The 27,399-nt window shown below is 50.0% G+C and overlaps 1 protein-coding gene across 4 annotated transcripts in view; it reads left to right on the top strand.

Annotated features, from left to right (window-relative positions):
• FANCM (FA complementation group M) overlaps positions 1-27,373 on the top strand; it is a 54,326-nt gene extending 26,953 nt beyond the window's left edge. For 2 of the 4 annotated variants that reach the window (XM_031066160.1, XM_031066159.1), the window contains exons 10-21: positions 3,530-3,764; positions 8,334-8,491; positions 9,415-9,579; positions 18,738-20,565; positions 21,279-21,358; positions 21,460-21,528; positions 22,003-22,113; positions 22,785-22,941; positions 23,719-23,825; positions 24,719-25,252; positions 25,879-26,386; positions 26,782-27,373. In XM_031066160.1, coding sequence (XP_030922020.1) covers positions 3,530-3,764; positions 8,334-8,491; positions 9,415-9,579; positions 18,738-20,565; positions 21,279-21,358; positions 21,460-21,528; positions 22,003-22,113; positions 22,785-22,941; positions 23,719-23,825; positions 24,719-25,252; positions 25,879-26,386; positions 26,782-27,077 — 4,248 coding nt within the window. In that variant the 3' untranslated portion in view covers positions 27,078-27,373. The remainder of the gene's footprint in view (positions 1-3,529; positions 3,765-8,333; positions 8,492-9,414; positions 9,580-18,737; positions 20,566-21,278; positions 21,359-21,459; positions 21,529-22,002; positions 22,114-22,784; positions 22,942-23,718; positions 23,826-24,718; positions 25,253-25,878; positions 26,387-26,781) is intronic. The other 2 variants (XM_031066161.1, XM_031066162.1) reach the window with 2 other exon arrangements.
• Positions 27,374-27,399: the final 26 nt, after the last annotated feature.

The following is a 27,399-nucleotide window of genomic DNA, read 5'->3' as shown; positions in this document are numbered from 1 at the left end:
GAACACCTGGCTGGCCATGGGCTGTGCACAGGGTTAGGGATGGGAGGGCATGGGGTGCTGTGACCGTGTTCACAGGGGTCCAAGGATGAGGGAAGAGATGAGGATCTGACTCCATGTTTCAGAAGGTTTGATTTATTATTTTATGGTATATATTATTTTTAAACTATACTAAAAGAATAGAAGAAAGGATTTCATCTGAAGGCTAGCTAAGATTAGCAAAAGAAAGAATGATAACAAAGGTTTGTGTCTTGGACTCTCTGTCCGAGCCAGCTGACTGTGATTGGCCATTAATTAGAAACAACCACATGAGGCCAATCACAGATGCACCTGTTGCATTCCACAGCAGCAGATAACCATTGGTTACATTTTGTTCCTGAGGCTTCTCAGCTTCTCAGGAGAAAAATCCTAAGGAAAAGATTTTTCATAAAACATGTCTGTGACAGGGTGGCACAAAGGGCAGGCAAAGGGCACTGCCCTGCAGGGAAGATGGGGCTGGCCACCAGGGATTCCACAACTCATGACAGAAGAGGGAAAGGAGAAACCACGAGAATTTGGGATATAAGGGGAAAGGAACTGGGATGGATCATGGTGTTGTGCAAGACTCCATGGGGAAGTCCTTTCTGTCTGTCCAGGTGGGGAAAACTCTCTGGTAGGTCTGTCCAAGGCAGTGCCCTGGATTCAGAGGATTCCACACTCAAGGAGCATCCCAGCACAGACACCCAATAACCCCACTATGGGCATCCCTGGCAGTGCTGTCCAAACCCTACTGGAGCTCTGGCAGCCTCGGGGCTGTGCCCATTCCCTGGGCAGCCTGGGCAGTGCCAGCACCCTCTGGGGAAGAACCTTTCCCTGAGCTCCAGCCTGAGCCTGCTCTGGCACAGCTCCAGCCCTTTCCTGGGTCCTGTCCCTGTCCCAGGGAGCAGAGCTCAGAGGTGTCCCTTGGGACAAAGCTGCAGCCCCCAGGGAGTCTCTGCTCAGCCTCCTCATTCACTGTCACAGGAATATCCAGCACAGAACCCCAGAGCGGTTTGGGTTGGATGGGACCTGAAAGATCCTCCAGTTCTACCCCCTGCCATGGCAGGGACACCTCCCACTGTCCCAGGGTGTCCCAGTGTCCAGCCTGGCCTTGGGCACTGCCAGGGATCCAGGGGCAGCCACAGCTGCTCTGGCAATTCCAGCCCAGCCAGGAATTCCCAATTCCCAATCTCCCATCCATCCCTGCCCTCTGGCACTGGGAGCCATTCCCTGGCTCCTGTCCCTCCATGCCTTGTCCCCAGTCCCTCTCCAGCTCTCCTGGAGCCCTTCAGGCCCTGCCAGGGGCTCTGAGCTCTCCCTGGAGCTTCTCCTCTCCAGGTGAGCACCCCCAGCTCTCCCAGCCTCCCATGTCACCAAATATTGAACTGCAGCTCAGAGATTCCAGGGCTTTCCAAGGGTGCAGAGGAAGGTGTGGGGTGGGGGCTGGAGCTGGGGGGGACCCTGGGGGTGCTGCTGGTGACAGTGGCTGTTCAGGCTGGTGCTTACTGGGCTGGTGACGCCACTGGCACCCAGAGCTGGCTTTAGTGGCCGCGCTCTTGCGTGTGAGGATGAGGAGATCGGCTTAGGTGCAAATCCACTTTGGCTGGGCTCCTGCAGCCCAGCACTCAGGCAGAGCATAATTAATCATCTCTGAGTACAGACTGTCCCTTGGGACATCCTTGTCCCACTGGAGATGTGCTGGGAGCTGGGGGATCCCAGCACAGCAGGGCCTGGCTCACCCTTGGATGGGACAGGGCAGGCTGGGCACTCCCTGCTGCCATCACCAGTGAGAGGGGGTGCAAACCAGGATCTGTGTGAGTCAATTGTAAACCCAAAATTTCAGATTTTGGTATTATTTAATTTATTCCAGTCAGTGCTGTAGCTCTGGTTGGGATTTGTGGATGGCAGGGATTTAATTCTGAATGAGACTGCAGAGAATCCTCCCTGGGTGGAAAAAAGTTTCCCCTTTGAAGGGACGAGAGTTAAAAATGATAAACCTGAGTGCAGCTTGTAAATAGATATTTTCTGGTGCTGCTTACGGAGGCTGGTTACTATTGAAAGCTCTGCTCTGTAATGGGATATAAAATAGTCCCTTCAATTCCTTGGAGCTTCACTTAAGTAGTTGGATTACTGTGCTGTCCAGATTTTCTGAGATATATTTGAAGCAGAACCTCCCCTCAGGTAGAAAAGTCACTGTATACATTTTTTTTATTTTGAGGTCAGGAAATAAGCTTAATTGCAAACCAACATTGTCTTGGTGGCTTTGTTTGGTTTTTCTTGAGGGTGTCTTTTGGGGTTGTTGCTGGGGTTTTTAAGTTTAGCAGAACAGGAAAGAGACTCAATGTGGAGGTTCTTCCCTATCACTTAATTTGCAGCTAAGTAATTAATGTCCATATATTAATTCATGGGAATTTGTTTGGGGTTTTTTTTTGTGTGTTTTTCCCTTTGTTTTAGTTTTGGGATTTTTTGTTTTTTGTTTTGCTTGCTTTAATTTTGGGGTTGTTTTTAATCAAACCACTTGAGGTCAATCACAAAGCTTTTGAAGACGTTTCATTGGGAGAAAGGGGTCAGTGCAGGTCTGGCAGCGTGACGTTGGCAGGAATTTCTGTCAGCTCAGTGTTTATTCCATGGCTCCCACGTGTTCCCAGGGCAGCCTCTCCATGTGGCAGGTCCCCTGAGCCCCAGGGCCCAGGCTTGGGATGTCCCCTGGAGCTGCTGGGATGGGTCCTGGGATGTCCCCTGGAGCTGCTCAGCCCAGGGAAGCACAGAGGAGGGAAGAGCCAGTGAAGTCACAACTCTGTGATGCTGCTAATTTGGTAACATCGCTTTTTTTCTGCCGTGAGATCACTGGGGTTTGACAGTTCCAGGATTAAAAAGTTATGTTTTTGGAATGCCTGAGGAGTTTATCAGAACTGGCTGTGGGTCTCTTTCAGTTTTATTCAGGGAAATTATTTATTTAATTGTTTTATTGATTTATTTTTGCTCCCTGGAATCCTCTGTGTCAGGTGGCAGCTGCCCCCCTGGGACCCTCAGGGTCTCACAGGGGCTTGGGGAGGAGCAGAGCACAAAACCTCCTTGGGGAGCCACTTCCAGAGGGAGGCCCCAGTTTCTCTGCTGACATTCCCCAGCTTTGCCATGGTTTCTCCATTGCACAATAAAATGGGGTGTAATTAAAAGGAGTCAGAGCACTCATGACATCAACAAATCATCTTAGGCTTTTTTTTTTTTTTCTTGAGCTCCTTTCCCTGTTTCTGATGTAATCTAATTTACATCATCCCTGTATCAGTGACAGCTTGTAGCTTCCCCCAGGCAAGGGCTGTGCTCCTTTCTCACTCTCCAGTGCTGTGCCTGCTTCTGGTCCATTAAAAAACCCCAAACCAAACAACTCCTCGCTGAGGGAACAGGAAATAATGAGAAACCCCACAGACACTGAGGTGTTCTTTTAGTTTTGATTAAACGCTGTGAAAAAACCAATCAATCAGCTGATGATTTATCTGTTTACCTTCTCTTTCAGACCTACAACCAAAGCCAGTGTAACAAAAGGAGCATCCACAAAGCCATCTCAGGAAACAAAACCCTTCGTTTCTACCAGCACAGCCCACGGATGGTTCCAGAAGGCATCAATCCCAAAGTGCACAAAATGTTTATCACTGCTGAAAAGCAGGAGCAGAGCACCTCCAGGGTGCTTTCCAAAGAGAGGAGAAGCAGTTCCCTGCAGCACAAATCTGCTCTCTCTGCCTGTGTCACTGGTAAGAGGATTATGGTGTTCCCAGCACTTCCAGCCCTCCCTCCCGAGAGCTTGGGGCTCTCAGGTCACTCTGAGCTCAGACACTGCCAGGCCTTCTCCTGGGCACCCTCACAGCTCTGCCCTTGCACCTCCACATCCTGAGCCAGGCCTTGGCTCATCCTCCTCCGTGGAGTCACTCCCTGGAAGTCAGAAACTGCAGCTGCACACACTGGAGGCAAATGTTCATCCCAAACTCCCAGAGTCCCAGACTGGATTGGGTTGTGGGGACTTTAAATTGCCATGGGCAGGGACACCTTCCCCTATCCCAGGCTGCTCCAACCCTGTCCAGCCTGGCCTGGGATGCTCCCAGGGATGGGGCAGCCACAGCCGTACCCTGAGGATATTTATGAACTGTGCAGACCCTCTTGGAGGAAAATTGGGAAAATTCTCTTGGAAGCTTTTTAGCTGATGTAGTTCAATGACATGGGAATGCTCAGGAAACTAAACACAATCCTAAGATAGGAAAAAAAGAGCTCCTTTTATAAATACTTGTGAATTTTCCTGCTCTCTCTCTTTGTCAGTGCTTTCTGTAAAGACCAACAGCAACTTCTTGAAAGAAGAATCTCGAAGCCTTGGGAAAGTTCCTATTTCTGATTAAACAGACCCAGCTGCTGGGAAACAATCAGAGCCCAACATGGGATGAAAATAATAATTTTGGAGCATTTGTTGGTCTGTCCTAGAAAAGAGAAACGAGCAGGGAGGGCATAAAGGAAACGATAATGCTGGGGATGTTCCTGCTGTGGGAGCAGCACAGGGGCTGCAATTGCCCTTCTGTGTGAGCCACGTGGGCAGGGCTGGGGCTCTGGGCCCCCAGAGGGACCAGGGATGAGCAGGCAGAGCTGGGCAGGGTAGAATCCCCAAAGGTGTAAGGGTTGAGTCCCCAGAGTGAGCAGGGCTGAGCTGCCAGAGGGTGGCCAGGGCAGAGTCCCCAGGGTTAACAGGGTTTGAGTCCCCATAGGTGGCCAGGGTTGATTTGCTGAAGGTGGCCAGGGCTCAGTCCCTAAGGTGGCCAGGGCTCAGTCCCCATGGTGGCCAGGGCTCAGTGCCCAGGGTGACCAGGGCTCAGTGCCCATGGTGGCCAGGGCTCTGTGCCCAAGGCTCAGTCCCCAGGGTGACCAGGGCTCTGTGCCCAAGGCTCAGTCCCCATGGTGGCCAGGGCTCAGTGCCCAGGGCTCAGTGCCCAGGGTGACCAGGGCTCAGTCTCCAGGGTGACCAGGGCTCAGTGCCCCTCCTGCCAGCCAGGGCTGCCCTGTGCAGGTCACTGAGCACCACCCTTGTGTGGAATCCTCCCCATTGCTGGGTGAACCAGGGGCTGCTCCTGGTTTTAGTGACCCTCAGGATAAAGCTCCAAAAGAGGACAAAGAAAGGAGATTACCCATTTTCATCGAGGAAATGGGCACTAAAATGAAAAGAAAATGCAAAAAAGTAAAGCTGGCAGCAGTGGATGAGCTGGGTGTGTTCTTATCTCTGCTCTCACTTTGTTGTTGAGGTCCAGTTCATCCTCAGGTTTCTCCATGGCAGAAACTGAGCTGTCAAGGGCTGAGTTATCACAGGAATGTCAAGCATTCTCCCTGTTTTCTTGTCCAAATAAATACAATCAAGGCAGCATTTCGGTTGGAAAACTCTGAGTCCATTGAGCCCAACCATTCCCCAGCAGTGCCCAGGCCACCAGTGCCCCATGTCCCCAAGTGCCACATGCACAGGGCTTTAATCCCTCCAGGGATGGGGACTCCAGCCCTGTCCTGGGCAGCTCCAGGGCCTGACCACCCTTTCCATGAGGAAATTCCTCCCTGTGTCCAACCTGAACCCTCCCTGGCACAGCTTGAGGCCATTTCCTCTTGTCCTGTCACTCCTTACCTGAAAAAATACACATTTCCTGTTCTTCTTAATTTGATCCAATTTCTATTCATTTTACACCCCTCTTTCACTTAAAAGCTTTTCCATAACTTTTGTCTGTCAGCCCCAGAAGGATCCAATATCTTGTGCTGCTCCATCATTAACCAAGTGTCCTTCAGTTTTTCATTGCTCTCCTTCAAAAAATGCAGCAAAAAATTGCTTGACTTCACAAGCCTCTTATACAACTTCTTGTATTTTAATGTTCTTTTTTCTCTCTGATTTTTGGGTTTTGCTTGTTTGGGTTTTTTTTTTTAAGAGTTTGCTAAAGTGAGGAGCATTTTAATAATGCTGTTCCTGGGAGCTGAATCTCATTTCAAGCTACCAGGAATTCCTTTTTCTTTTTGCTTTTGTCCAGATGAAACCTCATTTTCTTTATTCTTCTGCTGGTTCTCCACAATTCTTCTACTCCCTCATTTCAGATGGATCAATTTTGAGTTGTCAATAACTGTGGGTTTTGTTTGATTTTACAGTTTCATGTTATTTCTATAATTGCTGGTTTTATCCTAATGATAATTGGTTTGGAGTCACTTTTTAAGATTACCAATGCCTGCTTTAGGGTTTAAACACCTGCTCTGTGGGGTTTTCATGCCTTTCCAGTTGCCTGTGGCTAATTCTTGCTCTCTTCCCACTTCAAGAACAATGACAATGCATTTGTTGTGGAGAAGAACAAGGAAAATAACGTGGATGATTTGAGTGCTGTGTTTGTGTCTGGTAGGGCCTGGCATCCCTAACTCGGAATGTTCTGGAGGGTAATCTCCCATGGGACAGCACCAGCTGCTTCCCGTGGAGGGAGAGGCTGTGCCAGGGACTGCAGGACGTGCTGATTCCCAGCCCTGATCCCTGAGCCTTATCAGCCTCCCTGAGGATGGCAATGTTCTCCCTGTGCTCCATTCTCTGATGGCAGCGCTCATGTTTGTCCAGGTCCCTTTCTCTGTGCTTGGGAAATGTTCTGGGCAGCCACAATCCTCCCCAGAGCTCTGGGAATGCTCTGTTCCCAGGTCCTGGCAGCTGCTGCGGGCTCCTTGCCTGGCAGGGTTGCAGCATGGCTCACCTGGGCTGGTATCATAGGATCATCTTGTCCCTGTCCTAGGGAGCTGGAACAGCACTGAAGTCATTGCTGTTCCCACGTGCCCTGGTGGGGCTGGGTGGAACAGGGACTCAGGAACAGGGAATGGGCACAGCCTGAGGCTGCCAGAGCTCCAGGAGCCTGTGGACAGCACTGCCAGGGATGGCCGGGCTGGGATTGCTGGGGGTCTGGGACAGGGGTTGGGCTGGGTGGTCCCTGTGCATCCCTTCCCACTCAGGACATCCCTGTGGGTCCCTTCCCACTCAGGATATTCCTGATTCTGTGGTCCCTGTGGGTCCCTCTGACGCCTTGTGCAGGCTGCCCTGGAGCAGAGGCTGGATGGAGTTCCAGAATAAAGCAGGGATTGATTCAAAGCATCTCCTCCATGGATCCACCTTGGGCAGCACCAGAGCCCAGCCAGGGCTGCACCCAAGATGAACCAAAATGGCCCCAAAATGCACGGCCGGGCACGGGGTCTGTCCCTGGGATCAGTTCTGCTCCATTTGCATCTTGCAGTTCATTGTCCCATTCCAGCTTTAGCCCAGGCAGTCCCACCCTGCTTGTTTTTCTCTCTCCAGCCCACGGGGTTTGTGCTCTTGGGCTGAGATTTGGGTCATTTGTCCTTGGTGCCCAGCTGGAGCAGGAATTGTTTTGTCTCCCTGCTCTGTGCACAGAGCTCACCATCCCCTGACATGAAGCCCAGACCCACACACTAAAGCAGCACAGAACATGAAAAATAGAAAAGCTAAACCTGAGGCATCACCTTCCCACTCAACATTCCATGATTCTGTGATCCCTGTGGGTCCCTTCCCACTCAACGTTCCCTGATTCCAAATTCTTCTCTGAGAATTGTTCTTCATTTCCTTTTCCTTCAGGTCTCTTTTTTCCTCCCCTGCCTGCTCCTTGGACTGGGTGTTATCTGTTCAGGAAAGTGACCTCCACACTGGAGTCAGAAATACTCCATAGCAGTGTTGACCTTCTGGGATGTTGCAGTGATGGCCTTAGGAACATCAGTGTTGGTTCATTTTTCCAGGTTCTCCTGAACAGGACCTGAGCAGGACTCAGGGTTTGCTCTGTGCAGACACAGCCCCTGGCAGCTGGACCTTGACAGGACTGAGAGATCCTGATTCCTCTTCTGTGGCATTAATTCCCAAAAGAACCTGGGCTGCAGATCCACCCCAGATCCTGGCAAATTACCTTCATTGTTTTTCTCCCAGCTTCACACATCTGGCCTGAAAACAATCCCATTCTCAACTCTGATTCTTTGGAATCACTTCCCAGCCAGGGCTGTTGAAGGGATTTGGCATTATTTGGGATAGTGATTTATATCTCTCTCTATTTTTATGTGATGCCCTCCCCCAAACCAGCTGTTTAATGATATTTATCCGTATAAAACATTAACACTCTTTGGATGCTTGTCCCTGGATTCAGATTCTCTGCATCTGCTCTTGGTTGTGGCTCAGAGAGATTTTATTTTTTGTGCCTGGTACCACACCAAGTTCTTTTATTCTGTGCATCCCTTTTCCTACAGCAGGTAACATTTCCCTGTTGTTGTTTTTGTCCCCACAGGCCAAAAGCAAATGAACTCCCATGAGAGCTGGTCCTTGTCCCCTGAGGAGTTTGAAATATGGGACAGGCTCTACAGGATTAAGGAAAGTGATGGGATAAAGGAACCAGTGTTGCCTCGAGTTCAGTTTGAAACCTTGGAAAACCTGGAGGAAACACCAGTGAGTTCCATGCAATGCTGCCTTGGACACGAGGCCTGAAGGATGCTGGAAATGCCAGGGTTAACTCTGGATTTGAAGGAAGTGTGTTATAAAAATGCCTTTTTGAGATTTACGTGTGGGATTTTGAGGTTAAGAATTTAGGAATTGGATGTTTGAAATGGGTCTTTGAGGTTGGGGCTGTAAGTAAAAAGTTAGGTCTGTAAATTAAGAGTTGGCTCGATAAATTAAAAATATATTAGTAAGTCTCAGTTCTGAGCCATTAAGTTCTGCTCCTGTTTTTAAGAATTCCATGCAGGACGCTGTATTCACAGAGTGCCAGGATGGTTTGGGTTTAAAGGGATCTTAAACCCATCTCATTCCACCCCCTGCCCTGGGCAGGAGCACCTGGGCACCTTCCCCTAGCCCAGGTTGCTCCTGATGGTTTTATTTCAGACCAGGTGTTCAAATCCTTCTCTGCATTTCTGTATTTATTGTTGTGATGGTGTTCACAGGGGTTCTTGGATTGGGGAAGAGATGAGCATCTGACTCCATGTTTCAGAAGGCTGATTTATTATTTTATGATATATATTACATTAAAACTATACTAAAAGAATAGAAGAAAGGATTTCATCAGAAGGCTAGCTAAGAATAGAATCTGAAAGAATGATAACAAAGGCTTGTGGCTTGGACAGAGAGTCTGAGCCAGCTGGGCTGTGATTGGCCATTAATTAGAAACAACCACATGAGGCCAATCACAGATGCACCTGTTGCATTCCACAGCAGCAGATAATCAATGTTTCCATTTTGTTCCTGAGGCCTCTCAGCTTCTCAGGAGGAAAAATCTTAAGGAAAAGATTTTTCATAAAAGTTGTCTGCGACAATTGTCCCTGACAGCGAAGTTTAGCCAAAAAATTCCCTGCTGAAAATCTCCTTCCCCATCCCAGTTTCCCCTGCAGAAGCCCGAGGAGGGGGCAGCTCAGGAGCTCTCCCTGTCTGAGTGGAGCCTTTGGCAGAATCAGCCTCTGCCCACATCCCTGGTGGATCACTCGGATCGTTGTCGCCTCTTCATCAGGGCCATGGAGATGATGGAGCTGATGAGGCACCAGCAGGTAAGAAACCTGCCCGAGGGCTGAATGCACAGTTAGAATAGTTTAAAAATAATTAATTAAAAAAAAACCAGTAATTGTGAAACGAATTATGTGTATTTAATCTTGTTCAAAAATGTCTATCAGTGCTATGCTGTGATTCCTAATCTTTACCACAGAAACTGTTTAAAAAAAAGGGGAAAAACCCCCCACCCTTAAATCAGTGTTTTCTGAATGGGTTCCAGTGTCAGTTTGTGACAGAATGACATGAAATACAGGAGCTCCAAATGCCAAGGAGCAAAGCCAGCACGAGGGATAGCAGAGCTCTTCCAGGGCTTGGGAAGAGTCTGATATTGTGTGTACATCAAAAGCTGACAGAAAAGTCATGCAGGAGCCCATGGCCTGGTTTAGGGGATTTGTTTTAGGCTTTTTGAGCTTGTTTTATGAACTAAAAAGCCAATTGTTCCTAAGAATTAAGGGATAAGAGAGCTAAGCCAAACAAACATGGATGGGAACTGTTTGGGAGATGGGAATTTTGTTTTCTGACAGGGATGGCTACAGAAATCCTTCTGCAAGGCACAAGGAAGGGGGTGCAGAGGTGGATGGAGGCTCCAGTGGTTCACCACCTTATTTTTCCCTCCAGCTGAGCTCCCCAAATGTTGCCTTTCAGCACGTGGAGGTTTTTTAGGTCATCAGAAGCTGTTGCTAAGCTGCCAGAGTTTCCTGAATAATACCAGGGCTAATCAAGGAGGAGAATGGAGTCATTGTGGTTGTGCTCCTGGGGTGTGAAAGGGAGGCTGTGATCAGACCTGGCCAGCTCAGAGAAGCTTCTCCATCCCACCAGAGACATTCCTGACTCCTCTGGTGTTGGATTATACCTTCTTCTGACCCAGAGATGGTCAGAGAGATGGTTTAAAAACTTTTATTGTATTTTCAGTCTCATGAGAAGAGTGAGATAATGCAGATGTTATAATTCATGCTATCACAATTAGAAGCCAACTATTTCTTAATTACAATGCACTATAAGTGTTTCTTGGCCTATCAGCTGTAGCTACACTGTGCTGTAAATGCCTTAAAGCCAATCATCTAAAATTCCTCTTTGTGGGTCTTACTACAATGCAGTTTTCATAGTTCTATTTCTCTAAGGTATTTAGTCTTATTTGTAAGGCCATCCTTTGAAACTTGTTTCTAGTTTATTTTTTTTTCAACACTTTCTGTCGAATTCTATGTTATTTTTAAGTCAGCATTTCTTATTTCAAGGTTTGTATACAGACACACACTGTGTGAGCCTTCTGCCAGGCTTGGAGAATTTTTTACAGATCTGTTTCCCACACTGTGACAGTCCCTGTCCCCAGCTGGGGTCAGGGACACACTGCAGGGGGAGAGGGCAGGGATGGGACAGAATTCACAGAATGACCAGGTTGGGAGAGACCTTCAAGATCATGGAGACCTTCGAGATCCAACCCAGCCCCAGCACCTCAACTAAACCCTGGCACCCAGTGCCACATCCAGGGATGGTGACTCCACCACCTCCCTGGTTCCTGGGAATTCCCAAAATTCCCCCAGATTCCCAAAATTCCCCCAATTTCCCAGAATGACCAGGTTGTAAGAGACCTTCAAGACCATTGAATCCAACCCAGCCCCAGCAGCTCAGCTCAGCCCTGGCACCCAGTGCCACCTCCAGGCTTTGTTAAACACACCCAGGGATGGGGACTCCACCACCTCCCCGGGCAGCCATTCCAGAACTTTATCTCTGTTTCTGTAAAAACTTGTTCCTGCTATCCAGCCTGTATTTCCCTTGGTGCAGGTTGAGATGTCAGGAGGAGGGAAATGGTTCCAGAATCAGCAGGTGCCCCCTGAGCCTCCTTTTGTCCGGGGTGAGCCCCAGCTGGGTTGGCCTCCAGCCTGCTCCATTTGTGCCAGCAGGCAGAGGTGCAGGTGTGGAGCTTCCTCATTCCTCACCTTCCTCCCAGGGCATCCCTGGTGTGCCCAGGGTGCCCCAGGAGGTGGCACAAGGTGACATAAGGTGACACTGACCCTTTGGAGCCTCCAGGGAAAAACAAAGCACTGGCAGGGCTGGAGTCAGCACTGACACCAGGGTTTTAAATTAGCTCCAGAGCTTCCTGGGCTCTTTCTTACACTGAACCAGCTGGTGCCAGTCCAGGGACATCAAAACTGTTCCACAAAAAGGGAAGAGGCAGCATTGCCCTGATCTGATCCGACAGCTCTGACACTGAGCTCTTGTCTGAGAGGTTCAGTGACATTCCCTGAAGTCATCCTTGCCCTCCTGGGAGCACTGACAGTGCTCCCAAGGCTGGGGATGTTCCCACTGGAATTCAGAATGGAGGAGAGAAAGGTCCTGGGACTCCTCAGAGCCCCTGGCAGGGCCTGAAGGGCTCCAGGAGAGCTGGAGAGGGACTGGGGACAAGGGATGGAGGGACAGGAGCCAGGGAATGGCTCCCAGTGCCAGAGGGCAGGGATGGATGGGAGATTGGGAATTGGGAATTCCTGGCTGGGCTGGAATTGCCAGAGCAGCTGTGGCTGCCCCTGGATCCCTGGCAGTGCCCAAGGCCAGGTTGGACATTGGGGCACCCTGGGACAGGGGGAGGTGTCCCTGCCATGGCAGGGGTGGCACTGGGGGGGGTTTGAGGTCCCTTCCAACCCTTCCATGATCCTCTGGTGGAAGGGTTTGCATGGATGTGCTGTGCATCCAGGTTCCTGCTATAAATATTCCATGGCTAATTACACCCAGCTGATCTGTGACGTTCATTTACGGTGCTTAATTAGCAGAGGGGTTTAACACCAATACAGGTCACAGCTCTTTCCTTAAATACCCGAGAGTGGGAACCTCAAAGCACAGCTTTATTGGTGATTTTCTTACTGGGGGATGAAACATAAAATCAGGCCAATCATTATTTTCCAGTGAATAACCAAATGATCTGGAATTTTCTGCTCAATTATTTCTTGGGCAGAATTTCATTCAGAGATCTGTCATGACAATACAAACCAGCACAAGAATCATTTGTGTGGTTTTTGTGTGTGTTTTCTGTTAGAGAAGAAATTCACAGATCTGTGGCTTTCCTTTCCTTGTACTCATTCAGTGATTCAAGAAATTTGCATTTCATGTTATTATTTATATTTTGTATAATAACTTTTAAAAAGTCAATTTAAAGGCTTTTTTTTAAAAGAGATTAAGTGAGAATGATTGGCAAAAAAAAATATATTGTGTTTATATGCTCCTAAAATCTGAGAGAAGAAATTGGCCCAGTCAAAAGAAAATAAAGAAGTCAAAGAAGGCCCAGATGTGACCCCTGGAAAAGGCACATCCAGCAAAGCCTTTGGTGCCCCAGGGGCTTTATTGCCACAGCAACGCCCGTGGGGCAGATGGGGGATTTACTCCCAGGAGGATTTTTGGTGCAGGATGGGAACAAATCAAGTTGTCCTTCTGCAAAATTATTCCATCTCTTTTAAGCATTTTTTTTTGCAAGTTAAATTGTGCTATTTGGAAATAAGGCTGGGCAGAGTGATCCTTGGAGGGGGATGATATTTGTCCGGGGTTCTCAGGGAATGGGCAAGTGCCAGTGCTTTGTTTTCCCTTAGGAGAGGAGGAATGATTTATTTTAGTGTCCAGAGTGGGAGGCTCACTCTGGAGCTTTCCCATTTCCAAGCTGGCAGTAGGAACTCACAGCTTTTCACAAGAAAAAACAAATAAACCCCAAAATCTTTGGGATTGTCTCAGTTTTTCACCCTCTGACTCCACACACCTTGGGAGGGAAACATCTCCTAGCCCTGGGATGACCCTGGAGCTGCTGGCTCTGGAACCAGCTGTCATTTATCATCTGGCTGGGGCTGCCTCAGGGGATCCTCCCGGTGAACTCCCTGCCAGCAGGGAAAACGTTCCCAGGACACTCTGCAATCCCAGTGAACCTGAAAAGGCTTCTCAAGCCTTTGGAGTTTTAAATCAGATGTGTTTTGGGGGAAAATTTGGTGTTTTCAGCCAGCTGGACCTTTTTTTCTCAGGAGACCCTGCATGAAAAGTTAAAAATGGTTCAAAGAAGGGCAGTGAAATGGTTTATCTGGTTTTTTTAGGCTCTCATTGCACTTGAATTCTCTCTGATTAAACTCCTCTTCTGAGATGTGTCAAAACCTCTGATTCCAGAAGGTGGAAGGGTTTGGGTTGGTTTTGGAGGGTGAGGTGCCAGGGAGCCCCAAAATCTCAGCTCTCCAATTCAAGTAGTTCCTTTGAGTTGCTTCTTCTGATCTTGTTGCCAAATTTTCTAAATTCAAGCATTAACTGAGACCAGAGCTGGGTTGTTTAGACCTGGAATTGCAGGTGCTTGGTGCTTTTCCTGGGGCTGGGGTTGTGCTCCCAGTGAGAACAGAGGAGTCACAGTGATTTGGGATGGTCCAACCCCAACCATTCCATGGATCCCTGCCCTCAGCTTCCAGCTCTGCCATGCCAAAGGAACAAAGAGAGCAGGGACAGGGCACGTTCTCACTAAATGGGAATGTTCTTATTGAATCCTGGAATGGTTTGGGTTGGAGGGACCCTAAATCCCATCCAGTGCCATGGCAGGGACACCTCCCACTGTCCCAGGCTGCTCCAGCCCTGTCCAGCCTGGCCCCAGACACTTCCACAGCTTTTCTGGGTGCCCTCATTTATTTCTTGAACATTCAGCTCTTCAGCCTCCTTATTGGTCCTGTTCCCCTATTTGCCAGGGCACATATCCTGGATTTTGTAACCATCTTTGTTTTTAGGGATCTTAGGCTGTTTTTATTGGGTAGCAGAAAGCAAAACCCAAGAGAATGAGCAGATCCATCACTAATGTGATGCCATTAGGGAGGGAATTATCTCAGTTTGGTAGAAGGAAATTGGGGTTTCTGTGTCCCTCAGGCTTCTTCCATGACTCAACTAAATAAATTGTTAAAGATCATCTCAAGTAATACACTTAAACCTCCAAAACCAAGTTTTTGACAGTGCTTTTTCCCCTGGAGTGTGTTCTGGCAAGGGAGCAGTGGTGGAGCAGGGATGGATTCCAGTTCCTGGAAGGGCTGATGAGTAAAGGGCAGTTCTGAGCTCAGGGAGGGGAGCGGGGCACGCACAGGGCACCAGAACTTTGGGCAGGGACCGTCAGTGCAGCAAAGCAGCAGTGCTGGGAAAAGATGGGGAAGATTCAGAGCAAACTCCTGGAATCACAGGGAGGTTTGGGTTGGAAAGGAGCCTAAAGCTCTTCCAAGAGGGGATGGGGAGGGCTGGGAGGGTTTGGGTGAGGAGCAGCTTCTGCTTGGCCAGAGCACACAAAGGGGGAAATCTGCAGGGTTTCACTCAGGCTTTAATTGTTAAAAATCCACATTGTAGCTGTCTATGGGTTTATCCTGAATTTTCAAACAGCAGCATCACCACGGTTTCGTCAGGCAGAGGAATCTTGTTAGAAAATGTGCATCCAAAGCAGCTCGTGAGGAGAGAGGGGCTAATTTCAATTTTGGTGCTTGATGCCTTAAATTTAAATACTGGGAACCAGAATGGGTATAATTACACATCTATTTATGAAATGTTTAATATATACTATTAGTATAATCACATAACATTATAATTTATACTATTTATATTATATATAATACTATATAATGTTAATATAATCACATAATATTATAATTTATACCATTATAATTCAATAAAATAAATAATTTGAAAACTTATATAATATTATGGAATATAATGTAATATATATTATATAATACATAATATATAATAGACAGTGTTATGTTATGTTATATTATATTATATTATATTATATTAATAATATCTATAATGATATAATGTGGTATATAATATACAAAATATTAATATATTATTATCATTTTATATTTAGTATTAAAATTTTAATTTTCTCTTCCTATTCTCTATGCTGAAACATATTTTGTTTTTTAAAGTGAATCAGTGACTCCAGGCAGGCTCATTGATTGAGTACAATAATCCCAGAGCTGTTTTCCTGCTCCTGACCTATTTTCTGAGGAGCTGGTACGCCCTGGAGCTCTGGGTTAGAGGGGAGCTGGGCAGGTAATTTAAGGTTCCCCATTTGTGCACGTTCAGGCCAACCCGTGCTAATCCCAGAAGTGCCCTTTCAGTGTCCCAGCACGGGGTGGCCTGGCTGGGACAGGGTGTTTTGTGCAGGAGAAAGTGTTTGGGGTGGAAGTGGAGCAGTTACACAAGCCCTGAGCCCAAAGCAGGTCACCCAGCTCTGCCCTCGATGCTAAATTTGGCTCTGGGCTGTCCCTGGCCCCAGCAGCACTGCCAGGCTCCAGCAGGGCTGAGCTCCTCTCTCAGCACTCAGGGGGTCTGGGGGGACGTTCCTGGGAAATTCCTCACTGATCCTGCTGCCTGTGCTGGGATCCCACAGTCCCAGAAAGCTTTGGGTGGGAAGGACCTCAAATCCCATCCCATCCCACCCCTGCCATGGCAGGGACACCTCCCACTGTCCCAGGGTGTCCCAGTGTCCAGCCTGGCCTTGGGCACTGCCAGGGACCCAGGGGCAGCCACAGCTGCTGTGGGAAACTCCATTAGTTTGGGGTTTGTAGTTTTTGGGGGCTGTATTTGAGTGGTTTTGCATTTGTAGCTTTTAGGGGTTGTATTTGGGTGGTTTTGAATTTGTAGGTTTTGGGGGTTGTATTAGAATGGGTTTGGGTTTATAGATTTTGGGGGTTGAATTTGAGTGGGTTTAAGTTTGTATATTTTAGGGGTTGTATTGGAGTGGGTTTGGGTTTGTAGGTTTTAGAGGTTGTATTTGAGAGGTTTTGAATTTGTAGGTTTTGGGGGCTGTATTTAAGTGGTTTTGCATTTGTAGCTTTTAGGAGTTGTATTTGGGTGTAGGTTTAGGGGTTGTATTTGGGTGGTTTTGCATTTGTTGGTTTTAGGGGTTGTATTGGAGTGGGTTTGGGGTTGTAGGTTTTGGGGGCTGTATTTGAGTGGGTTTGGGTTTGTAGGTTTAGGGGTTGTATTTGGGTGGTTTTGAATTTGTAGGTTTTGGGGTTGTATTTGGGTGGTTTTGAATTTGTAGGTTTTGGGGGCTGTATTGGAATGGGTTTGGGTTTGTAGGTTTAGGGGATTGTATTTTGATTGGTTTTGGAGGTTTAGTTTGTGTTTAGGGTTTGTAGGTTTAGGGAGTTGTGTTTGGATTGGGCTTGGGGATTGTAGTTTTAGTTTGGGGTTTGGAGGTTTTGGAGGTTGTAGTTTGATTGTGTTTGGGTTTGTAGGGTTTAGGGTTGGAGTTTGGAGGTTTTGAGGCTTGTAGTTTGAGTTTTAGGTTTGTAAGTTTTAGAGTTTGTCGTTTGATTGTGTTTGGGTTTGTAGCTTTTGGGAGTTTTATTCTGATTGGGCTTGGGTTTGGAGGGTTTAGGGGTTGTAGTTTTATTTTGGGTTTGTAGGTTTTGGGTGTTGGAGTTTGTAGGGTTTGGAGGTTGTATTTTGATTGGGTTTCGGTTTGTAGGGTTTGGGTGTTGTACTTTGATTAATTTGGGGTTTGCAGGTTTTGGGGGTTGTAGTTTGAGTTTTGGAGGCTGTAGTTTGATGAGTTTGTGGTTTGTAGGTTTGAGGTGTGTAGTTTGATGGGTTTGGGATTTGTGAGCTTTGGGGATTGTAATTTGACTAGTTTTGAGTTAGTGGGGTTTAGGGATTGTAGTTTGATTGGGTTTGTAGGTTTTGGGGTTGTACTTTGGTTAATGTTGAGTTTATAGGTTTTGGTGGGTGCAGTTTGGTTGGGTTTGGGGGATAGAGTTTGATTTGGTTTAGGTTTGTAGGTTTTGGGGTTGTTTGAGTTGGAGGTTTGTAGGTTTTGGGGTTGTACTTTGGTTGATTTTGGGTTTGTAAGTTTTGGGGTTGTACTGTGGTTAATTTGGGGTTTGTAAGTTTTGGGGTTGTACTTTGGTTGATTTTGGGTTTGTAGGTTTTGGGGTTGTACTTTGGTTGATTTTGGGTTTGTAGGTTTTGGGGTTGTACTTTGGTTAATTTTGGGTTTGTCAGTTTTGGGGTTGTACTTTGGTTAATTTGGGGTTTGTCAGTTTTGGGGTTGTACTTTGGTTAATTTTGGGTTTGTAAGTTTTGGGGTTGTACTTTGGTTGATTTTGGGTTGCAGGGCAATATTAGACCAAGCCTGATCAGCGCTGCCATCTCAGAGCTGTGTGGGGTGAACAGGGACAGCACCTCCTCCTGTTTCACTCATGTTCAGTGGTTTGGCAGCTAATTAATCCTTTAATCCATTTAATTTCTGTCCTGTTTGTGTAACGCTGAAATGCCTGAATTGAGCCCTTGTGTAGGAGGCAGCTGCTCCTGAGATAAACCCAAACAGACCCCTTTATCAAACCCTTATCAGCCCCTTTATTGTCACTCCAGTGCTCCTCTGCTCAGGTGACACCTGGGCACTGAACTGGAACCAGGGCTGCTGCTCCTCTTGGATTTCAGACAAAGAATTCCATGTATTACGTCTGTGTTCTGACCAGGCTTGAGGTAAACAAATTATTTACAACCTGCCAGATCAAAATCATCCTAAAGCCCTCTTGTGACAATTCTTTTCCTCACTGTTTTTATTAAGCCTTCTCCTAAGGCAGCTTTATTTTAAAAATCCAGACTTGGAGTTTCTTTGGATATCTTTACAAATGGATTGTTTAAGCATCAGCATCTGTGTGAAATTGGTGTTGAAATGATGATGATGATGATGATTAATGACAAAATCTGTTAATAGTGCACAGTTTGCTTTGCCTGCTGCATCTAGAGAGGCTCCCCAACCCTGTCAGGGATCAGTCTTCAAATTCCTGCAAGGTGGCTTTGGATCTTGCTTCCAGAAATATCTTCAGACAAGCCAATCTCTAATTATAAAGTCATTTTTCTCATCCTTTATAAAAGTACCTCATGTAATTTCAGTGATTAAGGAATCCAGGGATTCATCTGCCTGCACTGCCAAAAAATAAGTGTTCTGTTCAGATCCTCCATGTCCAGGTCCCCTGTGCTTTTCCCAGGTGCATGTTTAACAGAGCTGGTTGCCTTTTGAACAGCAGATTTATATCATGAAAAATTGATTCAGAGTCTGTGGGAAGTTCTGCAGGAGAACAAAACCCTCACCTCTGTTTGGAACTGGCTGTGAGCAGCCCTGGGTGTGCCTCTGGTAACCTGTGCCCTGTGTCCCCAGGGAGACTGCAGCTATGGGCAGGAGCTCCAGCCTCACCTACGGATGGAAGATGTGAACATTCCAGGGAACAAAAGGAATCCCTCCATGGCCAACCCCGCCTGGGATCAGAGAGGTCGCTGCTCCAGGAAAGACCTGGCAAAACCCAAACCCAAACCATTCCCTCCTGATGCAGGTGATGACGGGAGTGACTTCTTTGCCACCTTTAAAAGAACCAAAGCCAAGGCTCCCAGAAGAGCCCCTGGGCTCGGTGAGGAAGTGCCTGTGTTGCCTCAGGATCCCTCTGCCCCTCCCTCAGGAACAAGGCTTGCTGTGCCTGGACCCTCTCACCCAGGCACTGACAAGGACGAGGGCATGGAGGTGACGTTTGACTTAAATGCATTTATTGACCTGTGTGACAACAGTGACAGCCCTGAAAGCCCTGCCAGTCCAGCAGCACAGGAGAACAGCCCTGCAGGTGAGGCCTGTGGGGCCCTGGGGAGGATCCACAGGGACTCGGGGTACGAGACCTCCCCCGTGGCCTCGGACCTGTTTTATCTCCCCGAATCCTGCAGGGATTCCTTCACACTCCCAGCGCCAGCCCAGGAGCCCCCGGGGCTGGGACAAACATTTTCCCAGGTGCAAAGGCTTTTGTCACAGTCCCCTCCCTCTGGGGATGAACTGGAGGGTTTGGAGAGCCTGATGAGAGAGGAAGGAACAAGATCTCCTTCCCCAAAAGTTCTCCCTGATGGTCGCTCAGAGGCACTGCAGGACAGCGTCTCCCCCATCTCCCCAAAAACTGATCCTCCCCTGCTGCTCCTGGAGAATCCCAAAGTGGCAGTTCCCAGGGAACTCTGTGCCTCAGGAAGTCCCCATTTGTCCAAAACTGTGTCATCTGCCAAGGCTGCTGCTGTTGAAGAGGAGCAGCTCTGGAATGACAGCTTTGATGGCCTGTTCGACGGCGAGGAATTCCCTGAAATCCCAAACAACGCTCCCAGCAGGGACCACCCCCTGACAAACGGCCCTTCAAAGGAGCCTTTCCTTCCCAAGGACACAGCAGAGGCTGCCCTTGAAGTTCCTGGTGGGGAGCAGAGTCTCTATTTGTTTGAGGATGAGGCTGGTGAGGACATGGGCGAGGGCAGCCCCATGAGCACTGAGCCTCCAGCCAGGACCATCCCTGGGACAGAGGGACAGCCAGGCAGGGCATTGCCCTGTGTGAGCCCCACCCAGCCCTGCAGGGAATCCCTGGGGACATCAGCAGTGGCCCTGGAGAAGGATGATCCCTACGACTGCTCCCAGGACCTGTTCTCTGTCACCTTCGACCTGGGCTTCTCCATCGAGGACAGCGGGGATGAGACCCCTGAGGAGAGCAGGGATGCTGGTGACCCCACACTGAACAGGGCCCTGGGGAGTGCCAAAACACCCCTGAGTGATGGCTCCAGGCTGGAAACCTCCCCAGGGTGGGACTGCAGGAGGCTTGAGAGCAGGGACATGTCCACACCGTTGTCACACCAGAGCAGGGGCAGGAACGGCAGGGAAGGGGCCGAGGGTGCTCCTGCTGCAGGGCCTGTCCTCAAGTCAGGAGGCAGCAGGAGGGGAAGGGAGCCCCCTGAACCTTTGCCTTCAGCACTTCTGACCCCAGCAGGCAGGAAGGGTGTGAATATCAAGGCTGTCAAAAGAATTCCTATGAAAGTCTTCTCAAATGCCAGGGAGCAAATTCCAGAGGTGCCTCCTGTAGATCAAGTCAAAGAGAGCCCGTGGAGGCAGAACTTTGGGAGATCAGCCTTGGATTCCCTTCCAGGGAGGACAGAAAGCCTGGAGAACACCAAACTCCATGGATCCCATGCTGCAGGTAGGGAATTTGGTGGGACAGGAGTTAGACCTTCGTGGTTGGGAAACAGGATCCAGGATCTTTTGGATCCTCTCTTTGGTTTTATGGCTGAGGTGGGAGGGTTGAAAGGAAGAGGAGTAATGGCTGAGATGCTGGAAGTTGGGTCAATGAGGGGACATTCCCTGGCTCCTGTCCCTCCATCCCTTGTCCCCAGTCCCTCTCCAGCTCTCCTGGAGCCCCTTCAGGCCCTGCCAGGGGCTCTGAGCTCTCCCTGGAGCTTCTCCTCTCCAGGGGAACATTCCCAGCTCTCCCAGCCTGGCTCCAGCCCTGGGTAGCCCCCTGGCCTCTCTGGCAGTGACATTTGCTGCCCCATTCGCTGCTGTCACAGGGATTTGTGTCACAAAGTGCTGCCACAGCTCTGGCTCTTGCTCAACTTCTAATGGCTTCTTCTCTTGGTGTCCTGCTTTCTCTTCCCTTTTTCTGCCTCTGCTGCCCGGGGAAATCACTTCCCCCCAGGGCTCTCCAGGGAAGCAGGATTTATTGTCCATCCCAGCTGGAGATTATCTCTTTTGATTAACAAGGCTGAAGAGAACAATATTTGCCCTGTAGATCAATAAATAATCTCCTTTGGAGGTGCTTTTCTGAGAGAGGCAGGGTTTGATTGCTCAGCTCTAACAAAATTGTGTTGGGAACTGTGCAATTCTGGTGAATGTTGTTTATTCTGTTTTCTGCAGGACCCAGCAGTGACAGTGAGGAAGAGATCGTTTTCCAGAGAAAGAAAAGGATAAAAAATAATGTTTTGAAGTCTCCTGATGTGAGTCTTAGAGGGAAAAAAAATAGACAAGAGAAGCAAAATGGCAATTTAAACAGCAGAACACAAACTCTGTGTGCACTGATGTTCATGTTGTTCCCCAGGGGATGGACGAGAGCGACCTGGAGTCTCCAGCTTGGGTCACCAGGAAACGCCGGCGCCCTCCCAACGTGGTCAGCAGAGAAATGGGGAGAAATAACGGGAACCCACTCCTGTTTCCCTTCTGTTCCCTCCCAGGGTCTCCACACTTCACAGGATCCCACGATGGTTTGGGTTGGAGGGAGCTCAAATCCCACCCAGAGCCAGCCCTGCCATGGCAGGGACACCTCCCACTGTCCAACCTGGGACACTGCCAGGGATCCAGGGGCTTTGGGAACTCTGGAGTTGTTGTTTGGCAGCCAGGGAGGGTGAAATAACCTGCCTGCCGCAGAGCTTTGAACCAAAAAAAAAGTAAATTCATGGCTCATTTGAGCTGACTTTTCATCCAAATCCCATTTCCTGCCCTGTTATTGGAGGCGTCCCTGCCCATGGCAGGGTGGCACTGGAGCAGCTTTAAGGTCCCTTCCCACCCACCCAGGCTGGGCTGCAGTGGCTCCTGGGAGGGTCCCTCGCTGCAGCCCTGCTCACTCTGCGTGTTCCCATTGCAGTCAGACACGTCCAGTGAGGACAGTGGGGATTTCCAGAGGGGCAGGAGCAGCTCCAGGGCCAGGCCCCGGCCAGGAGGAGCCAAATGTGCCAGGAGCTGTGTGACAGCCAAGGTGGGTGGCACTGTGTCCTCCCAGGGACACGGAGCTCAGCTTTGGAGCAGCTGGAATTGCACTGGAACGTGGGGCTGGGGCTCTGCTCTCCCACTGCAGCTCCTGGCAGCCACTGCAGCTGGAATTTGGGAATGCTGGGGAAAGGGCCTGGGGGGCAGAGGGGACTGCAGGGCTGGGTGACAGCTGTGACACCACAGAACAGCTCAGAGGGCAGCTCCAGGGATACCCTGAGAGCGGTCAGGGTCCTGTCCAGGAGGAAAAAAAAAAAAGGAATAATATAACAATATAACAAATTATACTAAAAATATTACATTACATTATATTTAGTATAATAGATTTGTTATAGTATATTATAGTGTAGTATATTTGTTATAGTATATTATAATATAGTATAATTATTATGGTATATTCATCATATATATTATATTTCTTATATTTTATTATATTGTATTTATTATATTTTATTCTATTCCCCGTGAACCCCTTCCAGATCAGGGTATTCTGGGATTTATTACTACTACAATAAAAACAATAAAAATTATTATTATCATCATCATGAGGATTGGGCTGCTTGCTCATATGAGTGATCCCCACTAATGGGCTCACCCCGGACATTTAGGGCAGTGCTGGTTAATTAGCGGCCGTTCTAATTGCCCTGATGGTGTGTGCAGGCTGCAGGCAGGCAGTTCCTGGAGGAGGAGGCCGAGCTGTCCCTGCTGGATGCTGAGGGGATCTCGTCGGACGAGAGCGACGGCGCCGGGGAGGAGCTGAGCCCGTCGCTGGCCCAGTTCCTCGATGATGAAGGGGAACCCACACAGGCCCTCAATGGTGAGTGGGGAACTCCCAGGGCATCCCTGGGGTGGCACCCAGGAGCTGTGAGCTCCACACCCACGCTCAGGAGCTGCTCCTGCCACGGCACCCAGGGCTCTGCCAGCCTGGAAAACCTCCTGCATCCTGAGGGAGCAGCTGGGGCTGGGCCAGGGGAGCTTTGGGATGGATTTCAGGGAAAGGTTCTTCCCCAGAGGGTGCTGGCACTGCCCAGGCTGCCCAGGGAATGGGCACGGCCCCGAGGCTGCCAGAGCTCCAGGGGGGTTTGGACAGCACTGCCAGGGATGGACAGGGTGGGGTTGTGGGGGGTCTGGGCAGGGATGGGGCTGGGATGATCCCTGCGGGTCCCTCCAGCTCAGGATATTCTGGGATAGAATGGCAGCTTTCATGACACAGGCTGGGTACACTTGGAATCCCAGACTGCTTTGGGTGGAAAAGGACATTAAAATCCTTCCAGTGCCACCCCTGCCATGGCAGGGACACCTCCCACTGTCCCAGGGTGCCCCAATGTCCAACCTGGCCTTGGGCACTGCCAGGGATCCAGGGGCAGCCCCAGGAATTCCCAATCTCCCATCCATCCCTGCCTTCCTTCACCCTAAAGCCGTAGGCCTGGGCTTTGGGATTTCTGGAGAAGGCTGGAGAATTGCAGATTTTTGCTTTGGGAAATACAGGCTTTTGGGAAACCATGAAGGAACATGGAGAACACAGTGTAAGAGGTGTGAATTGAATATTCTCTCTGTCCTAACCCTGAACTCCTTTTTCTCCCGTGCATTGCAGACAGTGAGATGAGGGCAGTTTACCTGAGCTCCGTGCGCAGCCCCGCCCTCGGCAGCCGCTACAAGATGGTCCACAGGAAGTTCAACCCCTCAACCATCTTCTCCCAGGTGGGAAGGTGTTGTCTTATATATTACAACAGTTCTATTATCATTATACATCATCTTATATATCAAGAGTTCTCTTATCATTGTTGTGCAAGGATTCCATAGCCTCAGAGTTTCATACCTCCTCGATGTTTTCTCGTGGGCATCTCCTCTAAGCACTGCCTGTTCTTGGTCCTTGCAGCAGCCACCTGACTCCTCTCACTCCAGTTCTCATCAGTCCACTCTTTTGTACCACTTGTTCTTATTGGCTGCAGGTGGTGCTTGTTATCATCTGGCCTGCTCCTAATCTTTAGTAATAGGGTCCAGCTGCAACTCGTTGGGGATAAGATTACATTCTATATTGCCCATGCTGTGTCCTCCTACAGGAAGGCAGGGGCTCTTCTCCTTGGGGACTTCCCTTGTGGGAGCACAGTGAGGTGCTTGGCCTGCTTTGCAGAGCAGTTACAGCCTTTTTTTGGTAAATTACAAATTCCAGCACAGAACTTCAACCTGGAGAAGGGAAGGATCCAAGAAAACCTCAGAGCCCCGTGCAGAACCTGAAGGGGCTCCAGGAGAGCTGGACAGGGACTGGGGACAAGGAATGGAGGGACAGGAGCCAGGGAATGGCTCCCAGTGCCAGAGGGCAGGGATGGGTGGGAGATTGGGAATTGGGAATTCCTGGCTGGGCTGGAATTGCCAGAGCAGCTGTGGCTGCCCCTGGATCCCTGGCAGTGCCCAAGGCCAGGCTGGACATTGGGGCACCCTGGGACAGTGGGAGGTGTCCCTGCCATGGCTGGGGTGGCACTGGGTGGGATTGAAGCCCCTCAGCCCCAGAATTTGTGTGTGGGGAGGGCTTAGCTGAGGAGCAGCAGAACCACTGCAGCTTTCCAAAACTCCCTGGCTCTGTTTCCCCCCAGATCCCTGAGCAAGACGTGACCTATGCTGAGGACAGTTTCTGCGTGGGGGATGAGGAGGAGGAGGCTCCCAGTGGCTGCAGTGAGGAGGAAGAGTGTGTGGATTTCGATCTGCTCACCAGGGAGGCCAGCAGCAGGCAGCAGTACCTGACCCGCCGCAGGAGGAGGCTGGGCCAGGCCCGGCAGGCAGGGAACGCTCCTGCCCCCCTGCAGAAGAAGAAACCTTCCAGAATTATTGTCCCGAGTGACTCCAGCGAGGAGGAGATGGGAGCCAGCAGGGACAGGCCCCTGGAAGCAGGGCAGGGCAAGGGGCAGCTCCCCAAGGCTCTGCCCTCAGCCCCCTCTGCACAGCCCAGGAGCAGGGCTGGGGAAGCCACAGCTCCTCAGGCTGGGGGGCAGGACACAGAGAGGCTGCTGGGCCTGGAAGCTTCCATGTCTGGGATGCTGGATTCCCCCCCAGAGCAGCCAGGCAGGAGCACATCCATCCCCCCAGCTGGATCTGGCTGCAGGAGCACGGATCTGCAGGCTGCTGCTGAGGTCAGTGCTCAGGGAAAGCAGGGAGCTTCCTTGGGGGAGAGAATTCCTGTGCAGCAGCAGGAGTCAGGGAATCATGGAATGGTTTGGGTTGGAAGGGACCTCAAACCCTTCCCATTGCACCCCTGCCATGGGCAGGGACACCTGCCATAGACCAGGTTGTTCCAGCCTGGCCTTGGACATTTCCAGAACCATCTCCCTTTCCTTGGTGCCAGAAGCTCTGTACTCCCAGGGTAACCTGGAGTATTTCAGGAGTGAACAAATTAAAACTGGGGTTAGATTCTCCCTTGGTCTGACAGTCATGGAGGATGGTGGAACAGCAGTGTGCACTGATTCTTTGGGTTTGTACAGAAAATCCTGGTTCTCTGTCTGAATTCAGGGCTTTCAGCACCTCCCTGAGGTTGGGTTCCTGGTCTCGCACACTTCCCAGCCAGACCTCTGTCCTTTGCAGGATCCACGTTTTGTTGAACTTCTCAGTGAAAGCTGCTGCTTTTGTCATCCAAACTCTGGGATAATCAGCTCAGCTCAGTGGGGAGACTGATACAGGGATTAAAGTGTTGACACTGCAAAACATCCTTTTATTGATTTGATGTAAAAACCCCACAATCTGTGATTTTCAACACTCACAGGTGTCCAGCTCTTTGAAGACCCACGGGAGCAGCTCAGGCTCGGCGTGTCCTGCTGTCCCAAACCCCTCCTCGGCCACGGCTGGGATATCCCGTGTTCTCTCTGAGCACAGCCCCTCCCCGGCTGGGATATCCCGTGTTCCCGGGGAGCACAGCCCCTCCCCGGCTGGGATATCCCGTGTTCTCTCTGAGCACAGCCCCTCCCCGGCTGGGATATCCCGTGTTCCCTGTGAGCACAGCCCCTCCCTGTGCATCCTGGCGGACAGCCGGGAGATCTGCTCGGGGCCGGAGGTGCTGTCGTGCCTGCGGGCCGGGCACGGGCTCCGGGTGCAGGTTTGCTCCCTGGGCAGCAGCGATTACATCGTCAGCAACCGCCTGGCCGTGGACAGGGTGCTCCAGTCGGAGCTGCAGAGCCCCGGGAACAGGAATAAACTCAGCCAGAGGCTGCAGCGCCTGCAGGGCATCTTCGAGAGGATCTGTGTGATTGTGGAGACAGACAGGGTCAGGCCAGGTGGGTGCTGCCAGAACGCCCTGCTCTGAGGCACATAGAGAATGGCTGCCAGTGCCAGAGGGCAGGGATGGATGGGAGATTGGGAATTGGGAATTCCTGGCTGGGCTGGAATTGCCAGAGCAGCTGTGGCTGCCCCTGGATCCCTGGCAGTGCCCAAGGCCAGGCTGGACATTGGGGCACCCTGGGACAGTGGGAGGTGTCCCTGCCATGACAGTGCTGGGATGGGATGGGATTTAAGGTCCCTCCCAACCCAAACTATTGTGGGATTCTATGTCAGGAACAAAGACAATTTTATTCATGCACAGCCATTTGTTTTAATCCAGAAATCCAAACCCTGCAATGAAATTATTCCACTAGACAATGACAGGATCTTGCTTTCCTGTGCTTGTACTCAGGAGAAACATCCCGGTGTTTCCAGAGGACTCAGCACTACGATGGAGTGCTCTCAGCCTTGGTCCAGGCTGGAATAAGGATCCTCTTCAGCTCCTGCCAGGAGGAAACTGCAGCTTTGCTGAAGGAGCTGGCTCTGCTGGAGCACAGGAAGGACGCTGCCATCCAGGTGCCAACGGAGCCGGAGGGGCACCGCCGGGACATCCTCAACTTCTACCTGAGCATTCCCAACCTCAGCTACGCAGCTGCCCTCAACCTCTGCCACTCCTTCGGCTCCATCACAGCCGTGGCCAACAGGTAAGGCCAGCACAGGGCCTGGCAGGGGCTCCAGGGCCCAGCCTTCCACTCCTTCTCCTCCCCTGGAGCCAGGGAGAGCCTTCCTGCGCCTTCCCTGCCGGGATAGCTGCTCAGGGAATCCCTTCCTGCTGGGATAACTGCTCAGAGAGAGCTTTCTGGCTCCTTCCCTACCGGGATAGCTGCTCAGGAAGAGCCTTTCCCACTCTCTCCCAGGAGCTTTCCTGTCCCATCTCAGCTCTTTGCACATTCCTGTCTCTCCCGCTGAGCAGCCCAGGGCACTGACACGGGCTCTGCTTCCACACTCCCTCCTGCTGCCCCATGCTCTC

This window comes from Geospiza fortis, unplaced genomic scaffold (genome assembly GCF_000277835.1).
Source record: "Geospiza fortis unplaced genomic scaffold, GeoFor_1.0 scaffold23, whole genome shotgun sequence".
NCBI lineage: Eukaryota > Metazoa > Chordata > Aves > Passeriformes > Thraupidae > Geospiza > Geospiza fortis.
Note: the sequence above shows the minus strand (reverse complement) of the source record. Positions and strands in the feature narration are given on the sequence as shown.